The sequence below is a fragment of the Pezoporus occidentalis genome, unplaced genomic scaffold (assembly GCF_034315485.1).
Source record: "Pezoporus occidentalis ecotype Australia unplaced genomic scaffold, CSIRO_AGI_Poc_V1 ctg149, whole genome shotgun sequence".
Taxonomy (NCBI): domain Eukaryota; kingdom Metazoa; phylum Chordata; class Aves; order Psittaciformes; family Psittacidae; genus Pezoporus; species Pezoporus occidentalis.
The window spans coordinates 1,443,794-1,464,725 of record NW_026913305.1 but is presented as its reverse complement, the minus strand read 5'-3'; the positions used below and the strand labels follow the sequence as shown (position 1 = coordinate 1,464,725).

General features: G+C 37.3%; 1 protein-coding gene across 15 annotated transcripts in view; it reads left to right on the top strand.

Annotated features, from left to right (window-relative positions):
* The window catches only part of ERC2 (ELKS/RAB6-interacting/CAST family member 2), a 495,639-nt gene extending 475,097 nt beyond the window's left edge, over positions 1-20,542 (top strand). For all 15 annotated transcript variants that reach the window (XR_009963211.1, XR_009963210.1, XR_009963207.1 and 12 more), the window contains one exon: positions 17,520-20,542. Coding sequence is in view for 1 of the 15 variants with exons in the window: in XM_062610712.1 (XP_062466696.1) it covers positions 17,520-17,573 (54 nt within the window). In the remaining 14 variants the exon portion in view is untranslated. The remainder of the gene's footprint in view (positions 1-17,519) is intronic.
* Positions 20,543-20,932: the final 390 nt, after the last annotated feature.

The following is a 20,932-nucleotide window of genomic DNA, read 5'->3' as shown; positions in this document are numbered from 1 at the left end:
CACCCCCCCACCCCCCCGGGTTGTTCACATGAAGTGCTTTTATATAAACGTATCCACAACAGTATTCATTATGATGCAGAATGGACTTACATGATTTTGAATATTATATTAGCTGTGTATTATTTGGGCATTGCAGCAGCAACATTTCAGTAGAGCCAAAATGTGATTTAGAGAGGTGAAAAAATAATTTAACCAAAATAAAATAAATCTGTGGACATAGAAGAAAAGCTGGAATAAAATTCTCACTGACATTCAGAAATGTTTTCTTAACCTATTGACCGGCTGCTCCATATTCCATTTTTGACTGGAGCAAAAATAAAGCTTATTGGGATAAGGAAGGTCAATTCTTGTGTAGCTGTGAGTGGCTACTCAACCACTTACCCATACAGTTCCTTCTTCAAAGGAGAGTCTACAAAGCGAGATGTGGCTGATTCTGTCTGCTGCAATGTAGCTTTGAAGTATATATTGTTGCATTCTGATACTCTTGTGTATGTAGAGGCAGAGTTTTCCCCTGTTTAAGAGTTGTCTTACACTCTACGTTCAATACACCATTTCTCAACAATGTCAGTGGGATAATGATTTTTTGAGATGTTATAAATGGTAACTTCTAGAACCTGCAGCAGTCATCCTAATTACCTATTTTGAGTCTGATATATTTGTGAAAGAGACGTCAACTCTTTGACATTCATGGGGTCAATGTGCCATTGAAATACCAACTTTTTCTCTTCAATTCTTTTCTTAAATCATCCACTAAAGGGTTTTCTTCGTACAGCAGCAGAGCAGCTATTGCTATGCACAACTTCAAAGTGATGTACCTCATGCGTGGATCTTAAGTTAGAGAAAGGGTAAATACTCTATGAAAGTAAAACATTCTTAGGTTTTTTCAAATTTCTCATCCAGAACCGCTGTTCACTCATTTAAAAGGTAAGTCATGGTTTCTAATCAACCTAAATTCAGATAGCACTGCATATGCTTTTTCAACCTAAAGATACTGAAAATGGTGTAGCGGTACAGAAGAAAGTTTATCATTTACGTTCTGCTTTGATCTTCTCTGGTTTTAGTAGCTGATTTTTTTTTTATTCAGTTTACAACTGAAAAATCTTGGTATAGAGAGATTAAGGAATTTACCTCAAAAGGAGTTACTAACACAGTTGGAGTTGAACACTAAATTCCTGTCCCATTGTTCCCAACACTTAAATCGGAAGATGGGAAGGTAACAGTTCCTCTGGCATTCAGAGGAGTTTCTTCCTGGAATCTCTTCCCCTGTTTGTTTCTCCAGCAAGAAATCCTGATCTTCCTTATCTTCCATAATTTCCATTAGGTTTCTCCTCCCTTTTGCTATCAGTAGACACTCTTATTATTGATGTTGCCTTCTAATAAGAAGTCCAGCTACCTGCCACTGTGTGTAGGAAGCGGATGCTTTCATTCAGGTTGATGTGTTTAATGCTCGAAAGTGTTCACTTGTAATTTAAACTTCCTAAAGGTAAGAGTTCAACAAGGAAATTTGATATATTTGCTGTAGCTGTGTTGTCAGACTTGCTAAACACCATCCCAAACACTAGCAGGGGTGGGAAGTGGGGAGTGGATATCAGTGACCTGAAACACACCTGAATCATTTGCACAGCTACACATATAATTATTTGATATGTGCATTTACAGTGCTGTATTTGCATGTCTTCTGTACATTTAGTTATGTATTCATCTGTTAATCTGCTGGAAAAAAACAGGAATATTGAACAAAAAGAAACATTTCTAATGAGATATTTTAGTTCATCCAGATACAAAAAGAAAAGTAACCTGTATGTATGTGTATTTAGGTTAGTGTTCTTGACAAAATGGATGCTGCTTGTAGGACAGGAGTATTCTCTCTTCTTAGAAGTAACTTCCAATTATTTGTGTAAAGGATGCACAAAATGTTCTCGGGACAATGTTCTCTGTTCAGAGTTGTGAGGGACGAGTTCATTGTGTTGTACACAGGAGGTATGAATTATTGAAAGTTATCACACCTTCCAGGCATTTCAGGGCAGTAACCTATAACAAGAAGAGGCACATTTCTTTAAATGAATAAGTTTTTTTCAGTGGGTTATTCACTTAGCCAGCATTAAATGTAATCCTCTTTGAATCTCAGTGGCCACCTCCTACTCTTTTCCTGTCAGTCTTCATCTCCTGCAAAATCGTGAATGCAGCCTTCAAAAGAATAGTAGTTTGGCTAAATCACTGGGTAGCTTTCTGTAAGAAATACAACAGGGATTCTATAGAATTGGCACGAAATAGTGCAAAGTCAGTAGCTCCTAATACTTTACATCATGATTAAAGTATTCACATTTTGTTCCTTTAATTTTCTTCTCTCCTCTTCTTTGCTTTTCCTCTTTCCTTTTTTTTTTTCCCTTTCTGTCTCTCTCTTTCTTTCTTTTTCTCTCTCTCAGAAAGGTAGCTGTCTCAGTGATATAGCATCATCTCTTTTAAGGTTAATTTTATTTTCAGACAAGGCAGATCACACTGCTGGCCATTGTGATTTACTGCACACCAGCTTTGCAGAATATAATGGAGTGGGACAGTATTCTTTTTGATGTGGTTAATCTCCGTTATACTTGTGCCTCTCCTGAAAACTGCACTGTGTCAGAGAGTCTTTTGTAGCCAATGGTGACAGGAAGATCAACAGAGAGAGGTTGCTCCATTAACCTCTGAAGTAATGAAGTTGCATTTCAGGCAGTCAACACTCACGCTGCCAATTTATTATCATTTAAGAGGAAGTGAAACTACTTCAAGCCACTCTAGGGTCCACATTTTGATAAATACACAGATTGCTAATGTTCTAATGCTAACAACCAGCCTTGAGGGGGACCTCTAATGGCATGAGACACTGTGGCTCTGTGTCTTCTTGGTCTTGCAAAATGATCAGTCTTCAGCACTAAGAAAACAGGTTAAGCCTATTTATTTCTGTAGTGAATATGCAGATGTAGTTTTCTGATAATGCCAGCTTTATCTGTCCATGTGGAAATACTGAAAATAGATAAACCCTTAGATAACAGATTTGTATAAGCTTTCAAGGGAACTGAATTCAGATCTCCAGATTTGCTTTTATTTGATTCTGGTTTCCCAGGGGATACACTTTTGTAAGGGGATCGCTTTCCATCTTAGAAACGGACATAACCAGAATCTTGGAAACACGTGTTACAATCCTGCAGGATTGTCTGACCTTATAAGTTTTTCATGACCAATAGTCAAATCCTGTGAGAACAGCTTTCTGAGGAAGCAATAACCCTAGTCTCCCCCACCTCAGCAGTAAAACAGGCTTGTAAAAGAAAACACTGCAAAACTGGCATGACCATACCCCCATTCTTCCCGAGTTCTGCTCCTAGGCATGGTCTTTGGCACATTTTTTTTTCCTGCTAAACGTAGCATAATTTACATGTCTGGCTTTCCATAAGTAGTGAAAACACTTTTTATATATAAAAGTCCAGGTGGTTTCATAGCCATATCATACATTCCTTTTCTCCCAGGGTGACATAAATAGTTATTTATCCACAGCATTTCAGACACAGAATCAAGGTGGTCAGTTAAGTGCAGTATGTTCCTGCTGGTGCCTTGCAGGATTTCTGATGTATTTGTATTTATGCTGTGGGCCAGGTTTTGCCTGCAGATGGATCTCTGAGTGCTTGCTTCCTGGGACTAGTTTGATATAGCTCCACTGTAATAATTCGAAAGACTCTGTCTTCTGGGGGCTTTGGATGGATCCTTTTAGTGTCTTTCATCTGTGAAAAGCAAGCACTCAGTAAAGTAGGGGGAATGTTACCTGCATTTTATAAAAGGATATTGTTTATGAACAGAACACTGAGCCATGGTCTCCTGCCCATTGTGCAAGATGACTGTTTTCTAGCCTCTCCTGTCAATAGTCTGACCTACTTTTGTCTCTGAGATGTAATTTTTCTTGCTGTAAAGCAGATTCTTCAGCTTGCTCCCTTTGTCTTGCCTCTGCATGAGGATGGTGGCTGCATCTCCTTGCTTGGGCTTCTCTTTTTTGAGTAGTGGTTGCTGGATTATGTACCAAATGACTAATGGTGCAGAGCTCTGCCAGGTGGCAGGAGTAATGGCTGTGGCCAGAGCAGTTTCTCACCACTAGCTCTGTACTAGCAGACATCATCCTGAGGTCTGTATCAATGCTACAGTATTAAGAGCAGCGCCGCATTGCTCTGCTTTTTGCCACAGCTTATTGCAGACCTGGGGCCAGAATGAGGACAAGCATCGCCCATGTGTGCCCCAAAGTTGCACTGAGAAATGCAACCTGCAAAGCTTAATGCATTTTCTCCCATTCCCTCTCTCTCTCCTCTCCCTACCACCAGGACGCACTTTTCTTCTTACTAAGACATCAGGTATCTCAAAGCTCTCCCTTTAGGCAGATGGGTTTGGAAAGGGTCCCGTAGCAGGTTAGAGCACAAGGTTACTTTTGAGTACCTGACTTGACACACAGTGGCTGGCTTTTTCAGCTGTTCTCAGCTAGGGGAGGAGGGTTAGAGCTGTGCTCCCAGCTGCGTGCAGCTGAGGGGCTAGGAAGGACGCGCACCCCTGCTGTCTGTGCTACCGGGCAGCAGCGCAGCAAGGGTTATGGCACTCAACAGCATTCCCAGGAAAATGTTTTGAATACTGGGGGCGCAGGACAGGGAATTCCTGCCACATGCACAGCCAGTGGCGGCTGCAGAGCACTCGGGCTCACTGTGTGTCCCCGGGTGCAGTCCTCAGTTTCTGCAAGGGCTTGTCGCAGAGGGGCTGGGAAAGCTGTCAAGAAATCCGTAGCAGTGCTACAACCAGAGGAACACGGGCAACCCTCTGTGGGCTAGTAGTGTTTCAACACTCTTTGCCCTCTCACCCCCTTGCTTGCTCGGTATTACTAGCATTCATAAAGCGCAGTGTGTGTGTATAGAGGAGGAGAGCTGGGATACGTGTTGTGTGGTATTGCAGAGAGATTTTGTTGCCGGCGTTATCTGATTTTCAGGTAGTGAAGATGGTTTTATTTAGCACAAAATTGGTTTATATTTTGTGTGTGTTTGCAGAAAGGTGCGATAAGATTAGGCAATACTGAAGTATACTTTGTAAAGCTACTGCTTGTTATTTGTGTCTGTAGTCTTTTTATGTGATTTAAATACACAGTTCACTAATCTTAGCTTCTTCCCTTCTACGTTTAGCCAAAGTGAACTGTTAAAGAATGTGAAATATATTATTTTATTGGCAGTGACTCATGACTGAGTCAGTGAACTTTTTTACACTTACAACTAAAATTGGATTCTAACTTTCAACAATTTATGACAATTGCTCCTTCTTGTGGCTTGAATGTTGACATATAATTAATTTAGGATTTCTTCTTGAGATTTCCTGTGTAGGTTTGTACCTGTCACAAAAATATCCCTGGAAGTTTATCTAACAGCTGGAACACCACGAGAGTCGATTGAAATTTAGCAAAGAGATTTACTGGGGCCAACAGGAAGTGCTCAGAGCAGGATGGCATAAATATGCAGAAAGAGCCCTTTTATTTCAGCTGTTTTGAAGGGTCCCAGTCCAGGCTAATAATGGCATAATCCTGAAAAACGCTGACACTCTGTCAGCCAGCAACACCAGCACAGAAAAGGATTCCACAGGCATGGACTGGCACTTTGTTGAATTATGCACAGAATGGAAATATGTCTGTTGCCTTCTCTCAATCCCAGCTGCCCTGCAGGTTTCAGCTGCTTTTGAGAAACCAGGCATATTGAATGGGAATTTCCCAGAATATGGTTTTGAAATTTATTTTGTTCCTATGCAGGACTGAAGGAATTCTGAAAATTCAAAATCTAGCTTGCAGTGACTTGAGGGACTGGGCAGTAAAACAGTAGGTGTGAATTCCTTTAGAAATGTAAAATTAAGCGTATGGTAGAAAAGCAACCCTAAAGTTACATACCAAATGTCAGAATGTAAATTAAAACTCCTCAGGATGGAGATGTTGGAATTATTGCACATAATCCTCCAATAATTTAGCTTTATTTGCAACAGTAATCAAAAAGGCAAGCAATATTATACATACTTAGGAAATAAATATATACCTAAACACAAAGCTATTTTTAATCTCTGTACCTCTTCAAGGTTTGCCTGTATCTTTGCACACATTCTGATAGGCCACTGAGAAAGAATAGAGAGCACAAGAAGGACTAGAAAAAAGATGATGAGGATGATAGAGATTTCAAATTGTTTTTATGTAAAGAGAGGCTATTGCAATATAATTCTTCAGTTTGGAAATATTTGTGATCTTATGAATTGCATGAAAAAATTCCTGTTTTTTTTTTTTGTTTGTTTTTTACATGATTGTTAATTGTTAAAAGCTATTCCTGGCTTAATCAATTAGTTTTAATGATAAAACAACTGATATTACAGTTAGGGTATATGCTAGAACAGTTGGCTTGTTCAAAAGCATGAGTAGCTTAGACAAATTAATAAAAATTTAGTTTAATTTGACCTGGGCAAATGTTTGTAAGACCAAGATTTTATAATCAAAAAAAATGAAGTGAAACCATGTTCTTTGACTTATTTCTTGCATTTTATATTCTAGCCTTCACGATATAGTACACTAAAATATTAAATCATGGTCCAGATGTGATTTTTTGCTGAACTTCACACATCCTCGTGTCCAGTTCTACCGTTCCACTGTGACACATATGCAAAGTGTATAAATACGAATAGGGAGATGTACATAGCAGTGGTGACCTATATTATATTTTTAAGGCCACATAGAAAATGAGGCAAGACATGCAAGTGTGAGGAAAAATCGGGAAGTTTAGAATTAAAATGGGCTGGATAATTTTATTTGTATTTAGAATGCTTAATGAGAAAGTAGAATGTGTTGGCAAATTTCCTTTTCTCTTCTTGAATTAGAGAGTACAGGAAGAACAGAGTTTCTGGAAATTAGTCCTGAAACTGTTTTGTCTTTCTTGTAATATAGTTGTTTCAGTGGGAAAGACTTTTTTGAACTACCATTTTTGTTGCTACTCCCTCTAAAATTAATGGGGGAATGAACAAGTTTTGTAGTGCCATTGTTATTCTTTTTTTCCAAGTTGCTTCTGAGTTAAGTTCCACTCTGAAAATTACTTTTTCTTCGCTGGGGTTGACACATATGTGCAAGCACAGGAAGAGTATCTTCTGGGGGGAGTTCTGTTTTTAATTAGCAAATTATTATCCTCAAAAATGTTTTTGTGAATGACTGTTTTTGTTTTATTTTGTTCAAACCAACAGAAATGCAATATGCACATAAAGTAAATGGTGATGATACCACAAAATTCCTATCTATAGTCCGATACCACCACTCAGCAATGAGTCAGTCATGACTTGCCAACAGAGACTGATGGAGTCTACTACATTCAGTACTGCAGAGAATGGACCAAAAAGAGTGGGGAGAAATAAAGCTTAAACAAGCAGAAAAATAAAGGAAAAAAGTAGATAAGGTCTGTGGACAGTTGGAATGTGAGATTGAGAGGGGAAAGAAAATGGGATGGGAAATAGATGTTCTCTAGCAAAAAATACTATTTAGCCTAAATTGTGATTAACAATAGAATGTAGTGATCATTTCTGCTCGTAAATTTACCGATCTAGTTTAACTGCAATGCATCTTTTTTTTTTTCTTTTTAGAAATGCATCAGTTAGAAAATGTTGCCCTTGTAATTTTATATGATTTCATAATGAAGTTCATACTTTTAGTTGTATATGTTTACCTGTCATTTGACACCTGCACGGAAGGTCTGAGTATCTCCTTTGGAAATCTTGCAATCTAAGCCTCTGACCTCGCTAACTCTTACACTCTTGCATGCTTTTGATTTCATAAATGGTTAAAAAGATGGTGTTTGAAGATTGGGGGGCAAGCTTTTGCCTAAACAAGTTATTATTGCTATTTTGTTATTCCCCTTTATGCAATAGTCATTATTATTGGTATGCTGATAACTGTGGGTCTTCAATCTGCAAGGCATATTATATGCATGCCCTTAGTAACAGGGTAGCCTGTCAGGTCACTTTCAGGATAGACTCTTAAGCAGACTCTTTATGTTAGGTGCACATTTAAGTCTCCCTTAGAGTAAAAATTAAAACATATGCATATATACTTACCAGAGCTGGTCCCCAAGTCTTCCCTACCAGGCACTGAGAACTGCGTGGGCAGACCCATAATTGTGGAGAAGCTCATAATATTGGGGCCTAAAGTATAAAAATTATTGCATAATTAGACCACACAAGTTAGATTTCAAAATGCTGCGTGTTGCTTGGATGGGTATTTAAAAAATAAGTAGCTGTCGAGCATGTATGGTCATGTTCACACTGCCACACACAGTCATTGTAATGCTTCAGCAGCTCGAGGAGTTTTAAGTGGATCCAGCATTGGTCTTACTTCAAATAGACCAAACCCACTAACACTTTCCTTTGTTGCATCTCTTTCTTCTTGACCTTAGAAGATGGAACTGTAAATATCATACTTCACTTTTATAAGTAGGTTCATATCATGAACCATGTAAAATAAATAATATTTAGGATCATTTGGAGGGGAAGAAGATGAAAGTATATCTTACGTACTGTAAAAGGCTTTGGTATATAACAAAACTCTGAGCTATCCTTTGGCCTATTGATTTCTTTTATGTTAATATAATAAGCATACCTCAAAATGGCCTCCACAGCACAATTAGTATTTAAATATAACTGATAGGATGACTTTAAAGAGTACAGGGCTATTGACTAGCAGAACAAACTAGTGAAATGGCATGTTAATAGTTTACCTAAATTCTGAAGTATAGATAGGGACATAGAGTAGTTGGTACAAATATGCAGATCCACAGAGCAATACTCTGAAGCTCATTAGTTTGTTCTCAGCTTTAGAAGATAAACAATCTGAAGTAATTAGAAAAGCAGATGCAAGCCATTAGATGCATCTTTATTAATGTTCTTATTATTACTTGGTTAAGAAAAAGATAATCCTAGCAAACTTCTGCCAGTTTACTAGAGTCATCTGCCCTAAGGACACCATGCTGTGCCCAGCACTTCCAAGAAGAGTTATCCTCTCTAGCCAAGAATCTAGCCTTTTCCTAAGGGAAGAAATAGGCACACACATAAAATACCTCAAACCTGCACTCAACCCTTTCCACCTCTCTTCCTCCCAACTCCATCCAGCGTTTGGGTACTTCAAAAGAAGGAGTACAGCCCTTCTATGCCTGCTTGTTGGCTGGAATGCTTTGCGACTAAACGTCCTCACCACAACCACCACATTTATTAATATTTACTCTGGTAAAACATCTCATAACCAATATGCTTCTAACAACAGAGTGTGGTGACAGCCACAGTAACTAGAGTTATCCAAGCACAACAGCCAGCCAATTTTAGTTATTAAATATTGACTGACTCTGGTAGGATGCATGAGGTGAAAACCAAGTCATACTCCCTACAACCAGACAAACATAGATGAGATTCTAAGAATTTCCTTCTAGTCCCAGACTATCAGCAAATCTGAAAAGATGACAGGGAAAAAAAAAAAAGAAACGTCCTACAAATTCTATAAATTCCACTCATCCAGAGAAAAGCCACAGCTATGACCTTGCTTGGCTCAGGCAAACTCTTAAGAACAGAAAAGAAATACTCCTTCATCACTAGTGGCCAAAGAAAGTATGTGCTTTGCCTTTGACATCATTTTTGTCCCTGCAAAAGGAGTGGCTGGACATTTCTGTTGATCAGCTAGTTGGAACTGACTGAACCTTAAGCAGCACAGCCAGCAGCAGTGAGCTGGGTGCACCCAAAGGGTGGCTACGCCTGAGCAAAAACCCTGTTACCTCACCCATGGAGAAACAGGGGAGGGCACCAGGGAAATGCCTGTAGACAGAGAGAACAAAAGTTTGCCAACCCCTTCCCTCTTTCAGCTGTGACCTGTCTTTATCATCCTCTGCACATTTAACCTCTTACATAAGCTTTAGCTCATTTGGGAATGAGAGCAGCGGCAACACGTAACAGGCTCGAGAGAGAGAAAAATGTTTCAGATGCATAAATGTTCAGCCAGCTCGTCATTTGCTCCATATCTTCAGGCTGGTAACTCCTGGCAGTGATGAATCTGCAGGGATTTACAAATCATGGGACCACAATTTGGTTTTACAAGGCAAACAGAACTTTCAGAGCTCAGGGATGATGAGCATCCTTATCATCCTGCCATGAAAACCTTCCCTGATAAAAGTGTAGTCCTTAGGGAGATAGGGAGGGGTATTCTTCTGATTTGTATTTTGTGTTAGGGTTTATAATTTAAATCTAACCCTCAACTATATCAGTAATTTCTCTTTCCATTAATTTAATTTAATCTTTCTTGTCCATTTCACAAGCCAGTCTTTAAAATCTGAATTAAATGCATGTTTTATCTTAAAGAAATGAAAAAAAAAAAAATCAGAGCATTGGGGAGTGTTGATTTAAATAAGTGGATGCTCATGAGTGAAACTTATCCCAGCTGATATTTTAGTGGGTTCAAGTTTTCTGTCTTCATTTTGCAATTAATTTCTAGCCACAAAGATTTCTCTATTCAGTGAAAATCTTCTCTTTTAAGAGAAAACAACATCTTGAGGTTTCATTAAAAAAAAAATAAAACATGCAGCAAGTTGCAATTAAATTTCAGTTAACAAAATGCAAAAATACACCCAACCTCCATCTGCCAAAAATAAATAGTTTGAAAAGTAATTTCACATCCCTGACAATGACGACTGTGTTTATGACATATTTCTGGTACCATATTCCGCTCTCCTATCACTGCCAGCTTGCGTCCAGTATTTAGAAATAAAACAGAAACACACTGAACTTGCTGAACTAGATGTTGCCACAGTGCAACTCTAATGGGCTTAGTGACCACAACCTACAGGGCCCAGAATGTGTCAACAGCAAAAAGGCCAACCTCAATCACTGTCTGTGCTTTTACAAAGTTGTTACATGTTTAATTCTTTGCAGCTTAGTTCTCCTGCTGTTTTGGCTGCTCAAAACCAAGGCTCATATATTGCAGCAGCCTTCTGTACCTCATATAATGCCACAAAGGTCCCAGCAGGAGACCTTTCACTGGAGCAGACAAGCCACAGGCTAGGGCAAACAGGGCATCACAACTTCCTAATAAGATGACTTATTAGATTGGGGGCTTGACACAGCTTTTATTTAACCACTTCTTTTCCCAGCACCAGAAACATGAACTGTCTGTCTGTCTGCTTGGAGCACAGCAAGTGATCTGTGGATTTGCCACAAGCACTGCCCCAGGCATTCAGTCCAGTCTGTAAGCAAACCAGGGTTTGTGGTGCCATCTTTATCACTCTGACAATGCAATAATTTTGCCCTTAATGCTGGATTTCCAGCCACACGATTTTTTTTTATTATATTAATGCTTTCCCACTGGGTTTGTCACTGCCTATTCAGGACTTTGAATGGGCTTCTGGAGGGCTGGCAGTGAATGGGTTAAACTGCTGAAAAGGTAGGATCAGTTTCCTGCCTGCACTTGCAATGGCCTAAGGCAGTGCCTGCTGTTCAGGAGTTAGAGAGAGTGCCTTGCCTTGTCCCAGGTGGCAGACAGGCAAACCATGTTATTAAGCAGCAGAGATCGCAAAACCTTGATCTTCAAAAAAGGCCCCTAATTAGTCCCTAGCATGAGAATAAATGGCATTCCACATCAACAAGGATGAAAAAGGTTCCCTTGAATTTCATTAAGTAATCTCTGCTGTTGACAGTTTGTAGGATCACATTGGGAACTCTTGTTGTTTGAACCACTTTACCCAAGAGCTCTTCTTTATTTGTCACTACTGTTTAATTTAAATTAAAAAACCAAGAAGTCTTAATGGTCTCACATGCTGCATCTTAAGGAAGTCATAAATGTCTTGATGAAGAGCTCTGTGCCCTGTGCTGCTGAGTCACTGCCACCCCTGTGAGCAGCAATCAGGTCTGCAGGAGTTGATGGAAATTCTTCCATCATCTTCAGTATGCTCCAGCTCAGCTCGTTGAAGAGTGCCAGTCTGAAGCCACCCTTAACATTTACCATATCCCTCTTTTTAATTTGGTGTGAAAGTGACAGATTGACGAATATGTGCTGAGTTTTCTCATATTTCTGAAGAGTTTTGATTTAGACTAGACTTGTTTTATGAAAAGAAAAATGTTATTAAAAAAATACCCCAAAATGTCTTTAAATTCATATACCACTTGTCTAATTTTGATTTATAAACCTTCCCAGTAAAGAAGGCATCCTTGTCCAAATAATCTCAAGGTTCATAAACTTCATCTAATTTTATCATATAATTGTACAGTAGTTTTCAAGGACTCTTACTCTCTAGAGGGCTTAAATCCATTTGATTTTATTCATCCCAGTGGTATTTGCTTTTATCCCTGACAGAGATTAACAATTCTGGCATTATAGCAATATGGAAAGTTCATCACATTCATGCAGTGATTCTACCACCAGCTGCAGATCCTTCTGAAGTTTACTGTCTAATGAATTTAAAACATAAATAGCAACAAATGGGATAAATAATTTCTTTGCCAGGATTGGAACAAAGTTAGTTTTGTCTCTATAAATAACTTTCTATACTGATGCTTTTTGTGAACCTTTCAATTTCTAATTAAATCACACATTTTCTGGATCTTTCTTTTAAAGTATATTTAATTCATGTATTTACCACTTTTAAGCTTTATTGTAACTATAAATCATTGAAAAAATAAAAAGAAAATTTCTTCTACTTTTACACTACCTAAGAATATATTTTCTAGCCTCTAAGAAATACACCTCAGAATTGCTTATTCAAAATCAGTAAGTTATCATTATCAGGGAAATTTCATGTTATTAGGATTTTGTAAACTAGATTTGAAAGGATTACTGCAATGAGAGTAGAGCAGAACACATTTGCCTAGGTGTACCTGCATGTTGTCAGACAGCTGCAGATCTCCCAGGTAACATTTCCTCAAGTGGAGTTCTTAAGAATGACTAAAATTTGTTCTCCTCCAAGCAGGGTGTTTACTTTCTGTGTTCAGTGTTCTCCAGATAATGTGCAGTGCTGCACTTACTGCTCGAATCAAGAAACTTCCTTTAGCATTACTTTAACCTGTGGGCTTTATTGATTTGAGATGTAAGAAATTGTATGCCAAAAATTTGGTTATTTTAGCTAGTTCCAAACAAGAAAGACTAACATCAGTTTTGACAACAAACAAAACCAGGTTTTGTTCTATCGGTTATGTTTAAGAGATTCCTATTTCAAACCAAACACAACTTGTGGTTATTCTGTCAGATATTTATATAGCCACTGGGGCGCCATAGTTATGCACCGCATACATCATTGTATTTTTAAAATGTACTTAATGAACATTTTTTCTTTTCTGGTAACTACTTCATTGCCTTAAATGAATGCATTCCAATAGAATTTGTAACAAATGAGCACTTTGTGTTTGCATTAATGCCAAACACGTTTAACAAATTTTTAACAAGGAACACTGGCAAAAAGCCAAACTCCTAGAGGGACACTGAAGGAATGCTATAAATTTAAACTAGATTTTACCTTTTCACTCGGCTCAACAAGTGTCTTAGGTGTCTTTGGCATCTCAGCATTAAAAGTTTTCTGTGTAGGTTGGATAGAACTTTACGTCTTAATTATTTCTCTTCTTGGCCCTCCTCACTAGAGATTTTTCACGTCGATATAACAGGCTTTAACAGGTTACTTTAATCTTTAGAAAGCGAGAGGTGAGGGTTTATTCTTTCCATGAGAGTTAGGCCAGGGGAAGTAGCAAAACCAGTGTTTATTATTGGGACTGTAATGACAGAGAATTTCGAATAGCACATATCATGCCATTTTCATATCCTCTGTCAAGAGAACCGTACAGCAATGAGCACTCCAGCAGATCTGTGCTACCTAATATTGTTTCTTGTGCTGAGTTGCAAATATCTGGACTGTGATCATGTTTGCAACTGTACTTCAGGGCAGGGGAAAAGCAGCCTGCAGTGCTCCCACTGGCCCAAGCTCTGGGCTCACACAGAAGCCACGAACAGATTTTTGGCTGAATCAAACATCTGGGGGGATTCTGCAGTTGTTAAGTTATGCCCACATGGCACATGTCATTACAGGCCTTGGGAATCACCCAGTCTATAATACATGTTCATATTAAAAGTGTTACAAGTAGCTCCACAAACCACATGCTTGCTCTTTACTTGTAACTTAATATATTAATTTAATTTTTACTATGTTATTTCAGTTTTAATCAAATGCAGGAACTGAAAAATAATAATACTTAGCACTCATCCAAGGCTATTAAGGCACATTGCAAACATTAAACCTTGCAAATTCCTGTGAGGGGCTTGATGTTTATGCCTGCTATAGCAAAGAGCAAGTTAGGCACAGAAAAATTATGCAACTTTCTCCTTAGTCACACAAAAGCTAGTGGCAGGGACAGAATTCATAACAGTACCATGCCAGGGCTTTGTCTTACTTAACTGAGTCATTTTTTCCATGGTTTTGCACAGATAAAAGTAAAACTGGAGAATGCTTTCTTTTTTTTTCATGTCATTTGGACTTTGTTGTTGCAAAAGAGGCAGGTAAGTTCTAGGAGATCACTTGAGAAAGACTTTGAGTTATAGCCTTATTTTTTAAATACTACTTTTCAGTCTAGTGGCTTGTTTCCAGAAAGTTAAATAATTCCCCATCATTTGTTGGTACTCTGCTTGCAGTTAGGATGAATGAGTCTAGAGAAGGAAACTTAGGAATTCATCCTGACGCGTTTTGAAAAGATGTCACGTTGTAATGCAGATGCCTTTTCATAGATTAAGGACCAGAAATAGCCTAACAGGTTTTCATTAATGATATCCTTCTCTGCTAACGTTTGGTCAGATACCAATTCCCTGCAATAAAGTGGCTATTCCCTCTCTTTCTGACTCACTAATTACCGTATCAGTTGTTGGCCTTTTATGTAGGTACCATGTGTAACAGGTTAGGAGAGGGCAATTTCAGCCTATGTGAATGGGTATCTGTTTTTGTATCTGGGTGCTTGCTGCAAACATTTGGAAAGCATATGGAGCATAATGGACATTAACCCAGATGTCAAAAATAGCCTGCATTTTACTACTGTTATTAAACAGTTTCCCCTTTAACCCCTTTGTGTTTACCCACCCTCTCCAGCTTGTTTCTGCAAATCACTGCTGAGAGGAAAGGATTGGAGGTAAAAGGTAGTAATCAGGCAGGTGTCTTTATCCAAAGGAAAAACAATCTGAATAAATATTTGTGGGCTACTACACTTTTATATCTTCACATCCTTCTGCTGTTTCCATTGACCGGTATCTAATGGACTGTCAGAGGTGCCAAACTCATACGACATTAATTTCAGATGGAGCACTGCTGAATCTCAGGCCCAATGTATGTTACCAAATTTCATTTCTGTTTTAGAGGTTCAGTACCTATACCAAGTACAGCATTGAAGAAACAAATATAAATTTAATTTACTTAACCTCAGTTGGTATTTGACAGCAATATCCTTTTATATATTTATTTGGCTTACTCGAGAAATACTTTGCATTTCCTACCTGTGGTGAACAAGTTTTTGTTACACTTCCAATACATATATGGTTTCCTGATGAATGGGTGGGTTGATTAAGCAGATGGGGCTTATTCAGGGGTTTCATTCTATAGTAAAACCCCAACAAAAATTTGGGGAGCAAGCCAGAGAGAGATTGTATTTTGTGATTTGTTGCTGTTCCTCAGATTGGACATTTGATCCTGGGTTCTTATTTTTAAAAGCATAAATGAGTGTTAATTGCAAAGGAACTTAGCTTGTAAAATACCAAGTATATTGAAGATTTGCTGTGATTATGTTTCAGTGAACCTGTTAAAATCAGACTTCTTTGTGCTACAGTTTTTGGAATGTATTCCCTCGTTAATTTATATGGGTGCTTCCTATGCCTATGTATCTCTCTGAATAATGTTTAAATACTCAGCATACAAAAGAATGGGAGCTATGCACTGCTCACAAAACGTAATGCATGCTCTGACTTACAGTTTTCATAAAAAGTTTGCAAAGATTTTATGTGCCAGAACTAGTAACATGATCTACTTTAGGAACTCCCTGGCTTTCCAGCTCTGCAGAAGTCATTTTTTCTCCATTCAAGGGCCAGATCCCAAACCCGTTAAAATCAGTGGGAACCCTTCCATGTTTCAGTGGGGTTTGGATTAGTCCCTAAGTGTTTTAACCAGAGGAATTGTACCAACCTCCCATTAGAAAAGTAGAAATATTCATGTGTTTATATTATATAAACCATTATATGTACTTGCCATAAAGACGTGAACTTGAAAATTGGGATTTAAAGTCATTTGCAAGTTTATCCTGTGAACTGTGCTTCACTCACAGAATAATTACACTGATAAATATTAAATTCTACAATTTTAAGGGCCATTTTATTCAACTAGTTCTATTTACAAAACTGAACAATTTTTTCAGCTGCATAACAAAATTGTAAGCATTCTATGGCATTTCCTTTTCATAAAATTGGATGATTCAAGAGTTTCTAAGGTTACATAAATGCAAGGGCAATAACAGAGAATCCCATGCATTGCATTTCCACTTTTCTAGAAACAAACTCGGTGGATAAATGAACAACTGCCCTGTAAAAGAATCATTTAATTCCTCCCACTTATCTGATTCACAGATGATGTGAATAAGACTATTTCACTGCTCTCTGCTGAAAAATACTGTGCCATTTGCTTGCAGTAGAACTAGTTAACAATAAAAATCATTCAGGCCTCACTCCATAGTCACAGACACGAAGCCTCATTCAAAGCCCATGTCGAACAAGAAGACTCTTTCCACTGACTAACTTGGGCTTACACCAGTTACTTCTCAAAGTCCCCTAGATTTCAGCAAAGGCAGCCAAGCCATAAAGAGCAAGTCATTGATTTCTGACTTCATAGCTGAAAAACTCATAACTGATTGTTGTGTATTTTAACTTTTATAAATCTGAGATTCTTGTATCCATAAAGCCTTTTTTCCACTGTTTTGTAAATTAAAGAAGACTTGAAGAGCTTAAAATACAGAAATAAAATGTTGCTTTCAGTACCTTCAGTGTTAGAGAATTCCTAGAGGTATTACATATCCCTACCTGCTATCATCAGTGGATGATTCTTTTGGTTTCCAAATAAAAATACTTAGTTTTATTAATAGCATTTCCAATTCAAGCTATTGTGCTTATAGAGAAGATCAGAAAACTCACCATTTACAGAGTCACAAGCACAACAGAATTTCACATCTTTGAAATTTAAAATCTTTCTCATTTAGGGGAGATCTTGTCATACAAATTGGCTGTAAAACTAATTGGCACCCTATAATTGCCACATAAGTGGGTTCAAATCAAATGTAAATCCTTACTTAACCCTTATTCCATAGGAAAGTAATATATCCACTGGTGTCTATGAGAAGCTTGATTAGATGACTAGGATGTTTTGTGTGCTTCAATCGTGTTATTAATTTGAATATTTTGTTCTCTTGTACAGTTGTCAGAGGAACTAATGAAAGAGGAAGAAAAAAAATGTAGCGCTGGAAGGTAACAATGATAATCTATTGCACTGGATCTCCAAATGTAACCACAATATCCAGGAGAAGGATCACAGATGCAGAAAATGAATGCAGAGGTTGATATCTAATGAAATGCTGCATTAATTGGCATTTTCTCCATTATTTCTTGTAGTCTACTATGAAATTAGATACTTTGGAAAACAACAAAGGTGACTCAAGCAGGAATCATAAGAGCTTCATTTCTGTCTTTAATGGGTCTTGCAAGTTATTTTGTTTTTACAAAAGAAACCATCTGTTCAGAGTACTATAGTTTAATGAAGTTCAGTTAAACAGGTTATTTAACTAATTTTTTGTAAATTTATATTGATTTTAATAAGTAATTCCGATTCTCTTAAATGTAGTATCTGCATTTGCTGATTCTAAAGTATCAGTTCTGTTGCACTAGATTATTGAAGAGGTATTAGTAAAATGCTGTATGAGGGTGTTGGCATTAATCTTACCCCCAGTTAGATGCAGGCTTTTCCAAAAAATAAACTCCAAGCCTTTGCCCTCCTCTGTTTTCTTAGATCTACTGATAAAATAATAATAGTAACCCAAAAAAAACCAAAACCAACCAACCAAAAAAACCAAACCAAAACCCAAAACACATCGATAGTATAACCGGTATTAAGCTCTGGGCCAGGTTGGAAATGAAATCAATTTTTGGTACTAATAACTGATAACAAAGATAACTTTATGAAAATATGGTGTGTGTCTCTGACAATGCATAGGACATCTAATTTGATCATAAGATTATATACAAGATGTATCTATTCCTGGATGGTAAAAGCTTGAGGCATATATAAATACATATGAATGTATATATATGGACATAGACACAAGGATGTATCAACCTTTTACCATCCAAATGCATACAGGTTTTCAACAATAAAAGCTGGGACTCTTAAAAAAAAAAAAAAAAAAAAAAAAAACAAAATAACAAAAATAAAGATAAGATTGCTGTGAATACAGTATATGCACTAGGTCTCCTGTAAATGAGCAACTGTTTGTTATTGTTTTCTACATTGAAAACCAGTCTCCAACATGGATCCCAATGAATCTTAGATGTTAAAGAAACTACCAATGAACAAATAGCATTTAAAGGCTGTTTGTATCAAAAAATAATAATAAAAAAAATTAAAAAAATGTATCTAGTAAAATAAATGTAAAGCACATGCAAGGAAAAACAAAACATGCGAAGTCATTACATTGAGTGAGAGTTTATAACTGACACTCAAATCTCTACCACTTCTCAAGGAGAGGATCCTAATGACTCCATGAACATTTTCAGTCAGCCTAGCAAACGTGCACGTTTGCTGTTTTATTGAGGTATCTTTGTGTCCATGGAAGAAATGCTTCCATGCTGATGGGAGTGGGAATTGAATATCTGCAGTTTTAAAGGACAAACAATAAATTTAAGCATGGGTGGCCTTAATCCTTAGTAGTTTTTCTTTGCTGCTGTAAACAAGAGAAATCTAAATGGATACTCCTAAAGTCTTGCACTGAATTTAGAAAAATTATTTTTTGAACCTGTGGTGCAATTATCCCTAAACATCCTACATGAGCCATACATAGTAACCCCTTTCAAATTATTGTCTAGAGATGATATTTTATTTAGTTGTACCATAATTTTCAGTGCAATCAAAGAGCAATTCATTCAAGCAGGAGTCTTGCTGGATGCTACTGTCTTCAGTAAATAGAGTAAAATGCATAGAATTAGTATAGCGTAGATAATTCCAATTTCATTCATGTTTAAAAAGTTTGTCCTTTAACTATCAATGGCATTTTAGATCTTTGTTTTTGAAACAGCAAAGCTTTTGGGAGTTTATTTAGCACACATGACAAATGTTGCACTTGGAAACTCAGACAACAAAACTAGTTTCTCATGACAAATTTGTTGTCATAGTAGGGGACAGTCGGTGGTGTCTCTTACAATCAGGTCTCTACCTTAACTCTGCAACTGAATACTTGAAGTAGGAAATAAACTAGGGGGGAGTAGGGTCACAGGTACAAAGCTGTATAGCTAGATATTTATATGTATGTGCCAATTTTGTCACAGGTATTATTTTAGGGGCATTTTTGCTCCACTCATGTTGGTAAGAGTATTGATCTAAACTTTTATCAGGGCCTACAAGTTAGCCCCTAAAGAGGAAAACTTTGTCTAACATAGCTTTTTTTTCTTCTTTTTTTTTTTTTTTCCTTTTTCCCTTTTCATTTCATGTGATAACTCTGTGCTGTTTGGAAAAAATCTTTTCATATACTAAAATAGAATCTCGGGGTTTACAATAAACACTGTGACGTTGGGAAATATTTTATTTGAGCAATGTTTGGTAGGTTCCCCCCTTCCCCCTCTAAGTGTAAAGAAGCAAACCAACTTTTGGTTAACATTTAAAATTGTTATTATTATTTTAATGTGAGATCAGTCTTGTACTACACATTCTTTATTTCATTTAAATGTACAGTATGAATTTTGTATTTAATGGATTTTGTGTATCCAGTATGCACGTACCTGCACATTGACTTTCATTTGAAAGTGGGTTTCAATTTACTTTTTAAACAGTGTTTATGAGAAGACCTCAGATGTGTTGACACAAACTATATCTGCAATGTTTTTGTGTGTGTAGGGTGACGTTTGAATGTGATGTTCTGCAGCAATGGGTCAGTATTCCCTATTTACCTTAGATCCTCATTTGATAGCGCTTCTTGTAATAATTTTTTGAAGTGAGTGGCATGTTCTGGATTGTGATATTGATATATGGTTAAGGACATTGATATGAAACTAAGGAATTCCTAGAAATTACCAGTGGGCATGTATTAGACAGTCATTGTAATTTAATGTCTAGTAGAAGTGTAAAGTACCAAGGTATTTAGAGTTCATAACATTGTTATCATGTGTATGGGAAGTATTTAGTGTTGATCAGCTTGTTTATATTCATCAAATAAACTTGGTTTCTTTCTGAAATCAGTGTTGTGTCATTAAAAGTAGGTTTAATGACTGTAAGAAAATGTGTGAGAGATGTTTTCCACATGGTAAATCTATCACACTCCTTATTTCGCTAATTGCTACCATTCAAAGTAATTTATCTTCCTGTTGTTACTATCACATAAACTGTTTAAGAAAGCATAAAAAGGAAAATGTCTCCTAGGCCCCAGTCCCAGAAATGCTTACGAGCAACTTTGCTAAAGTGAGGAACCATTTTCTGGATTGGGCTCTTAGAGAGCAATATGCTTTTGAGTGGATTTCTAAAACATAATATTCTTGTGTGACCCTGTGTAATTGCATAGAAAATTACATTTTGTTTATGTACTTTACTGACCAAAAGCCATAAGGTGTGAAATTCTCTGCACAGTC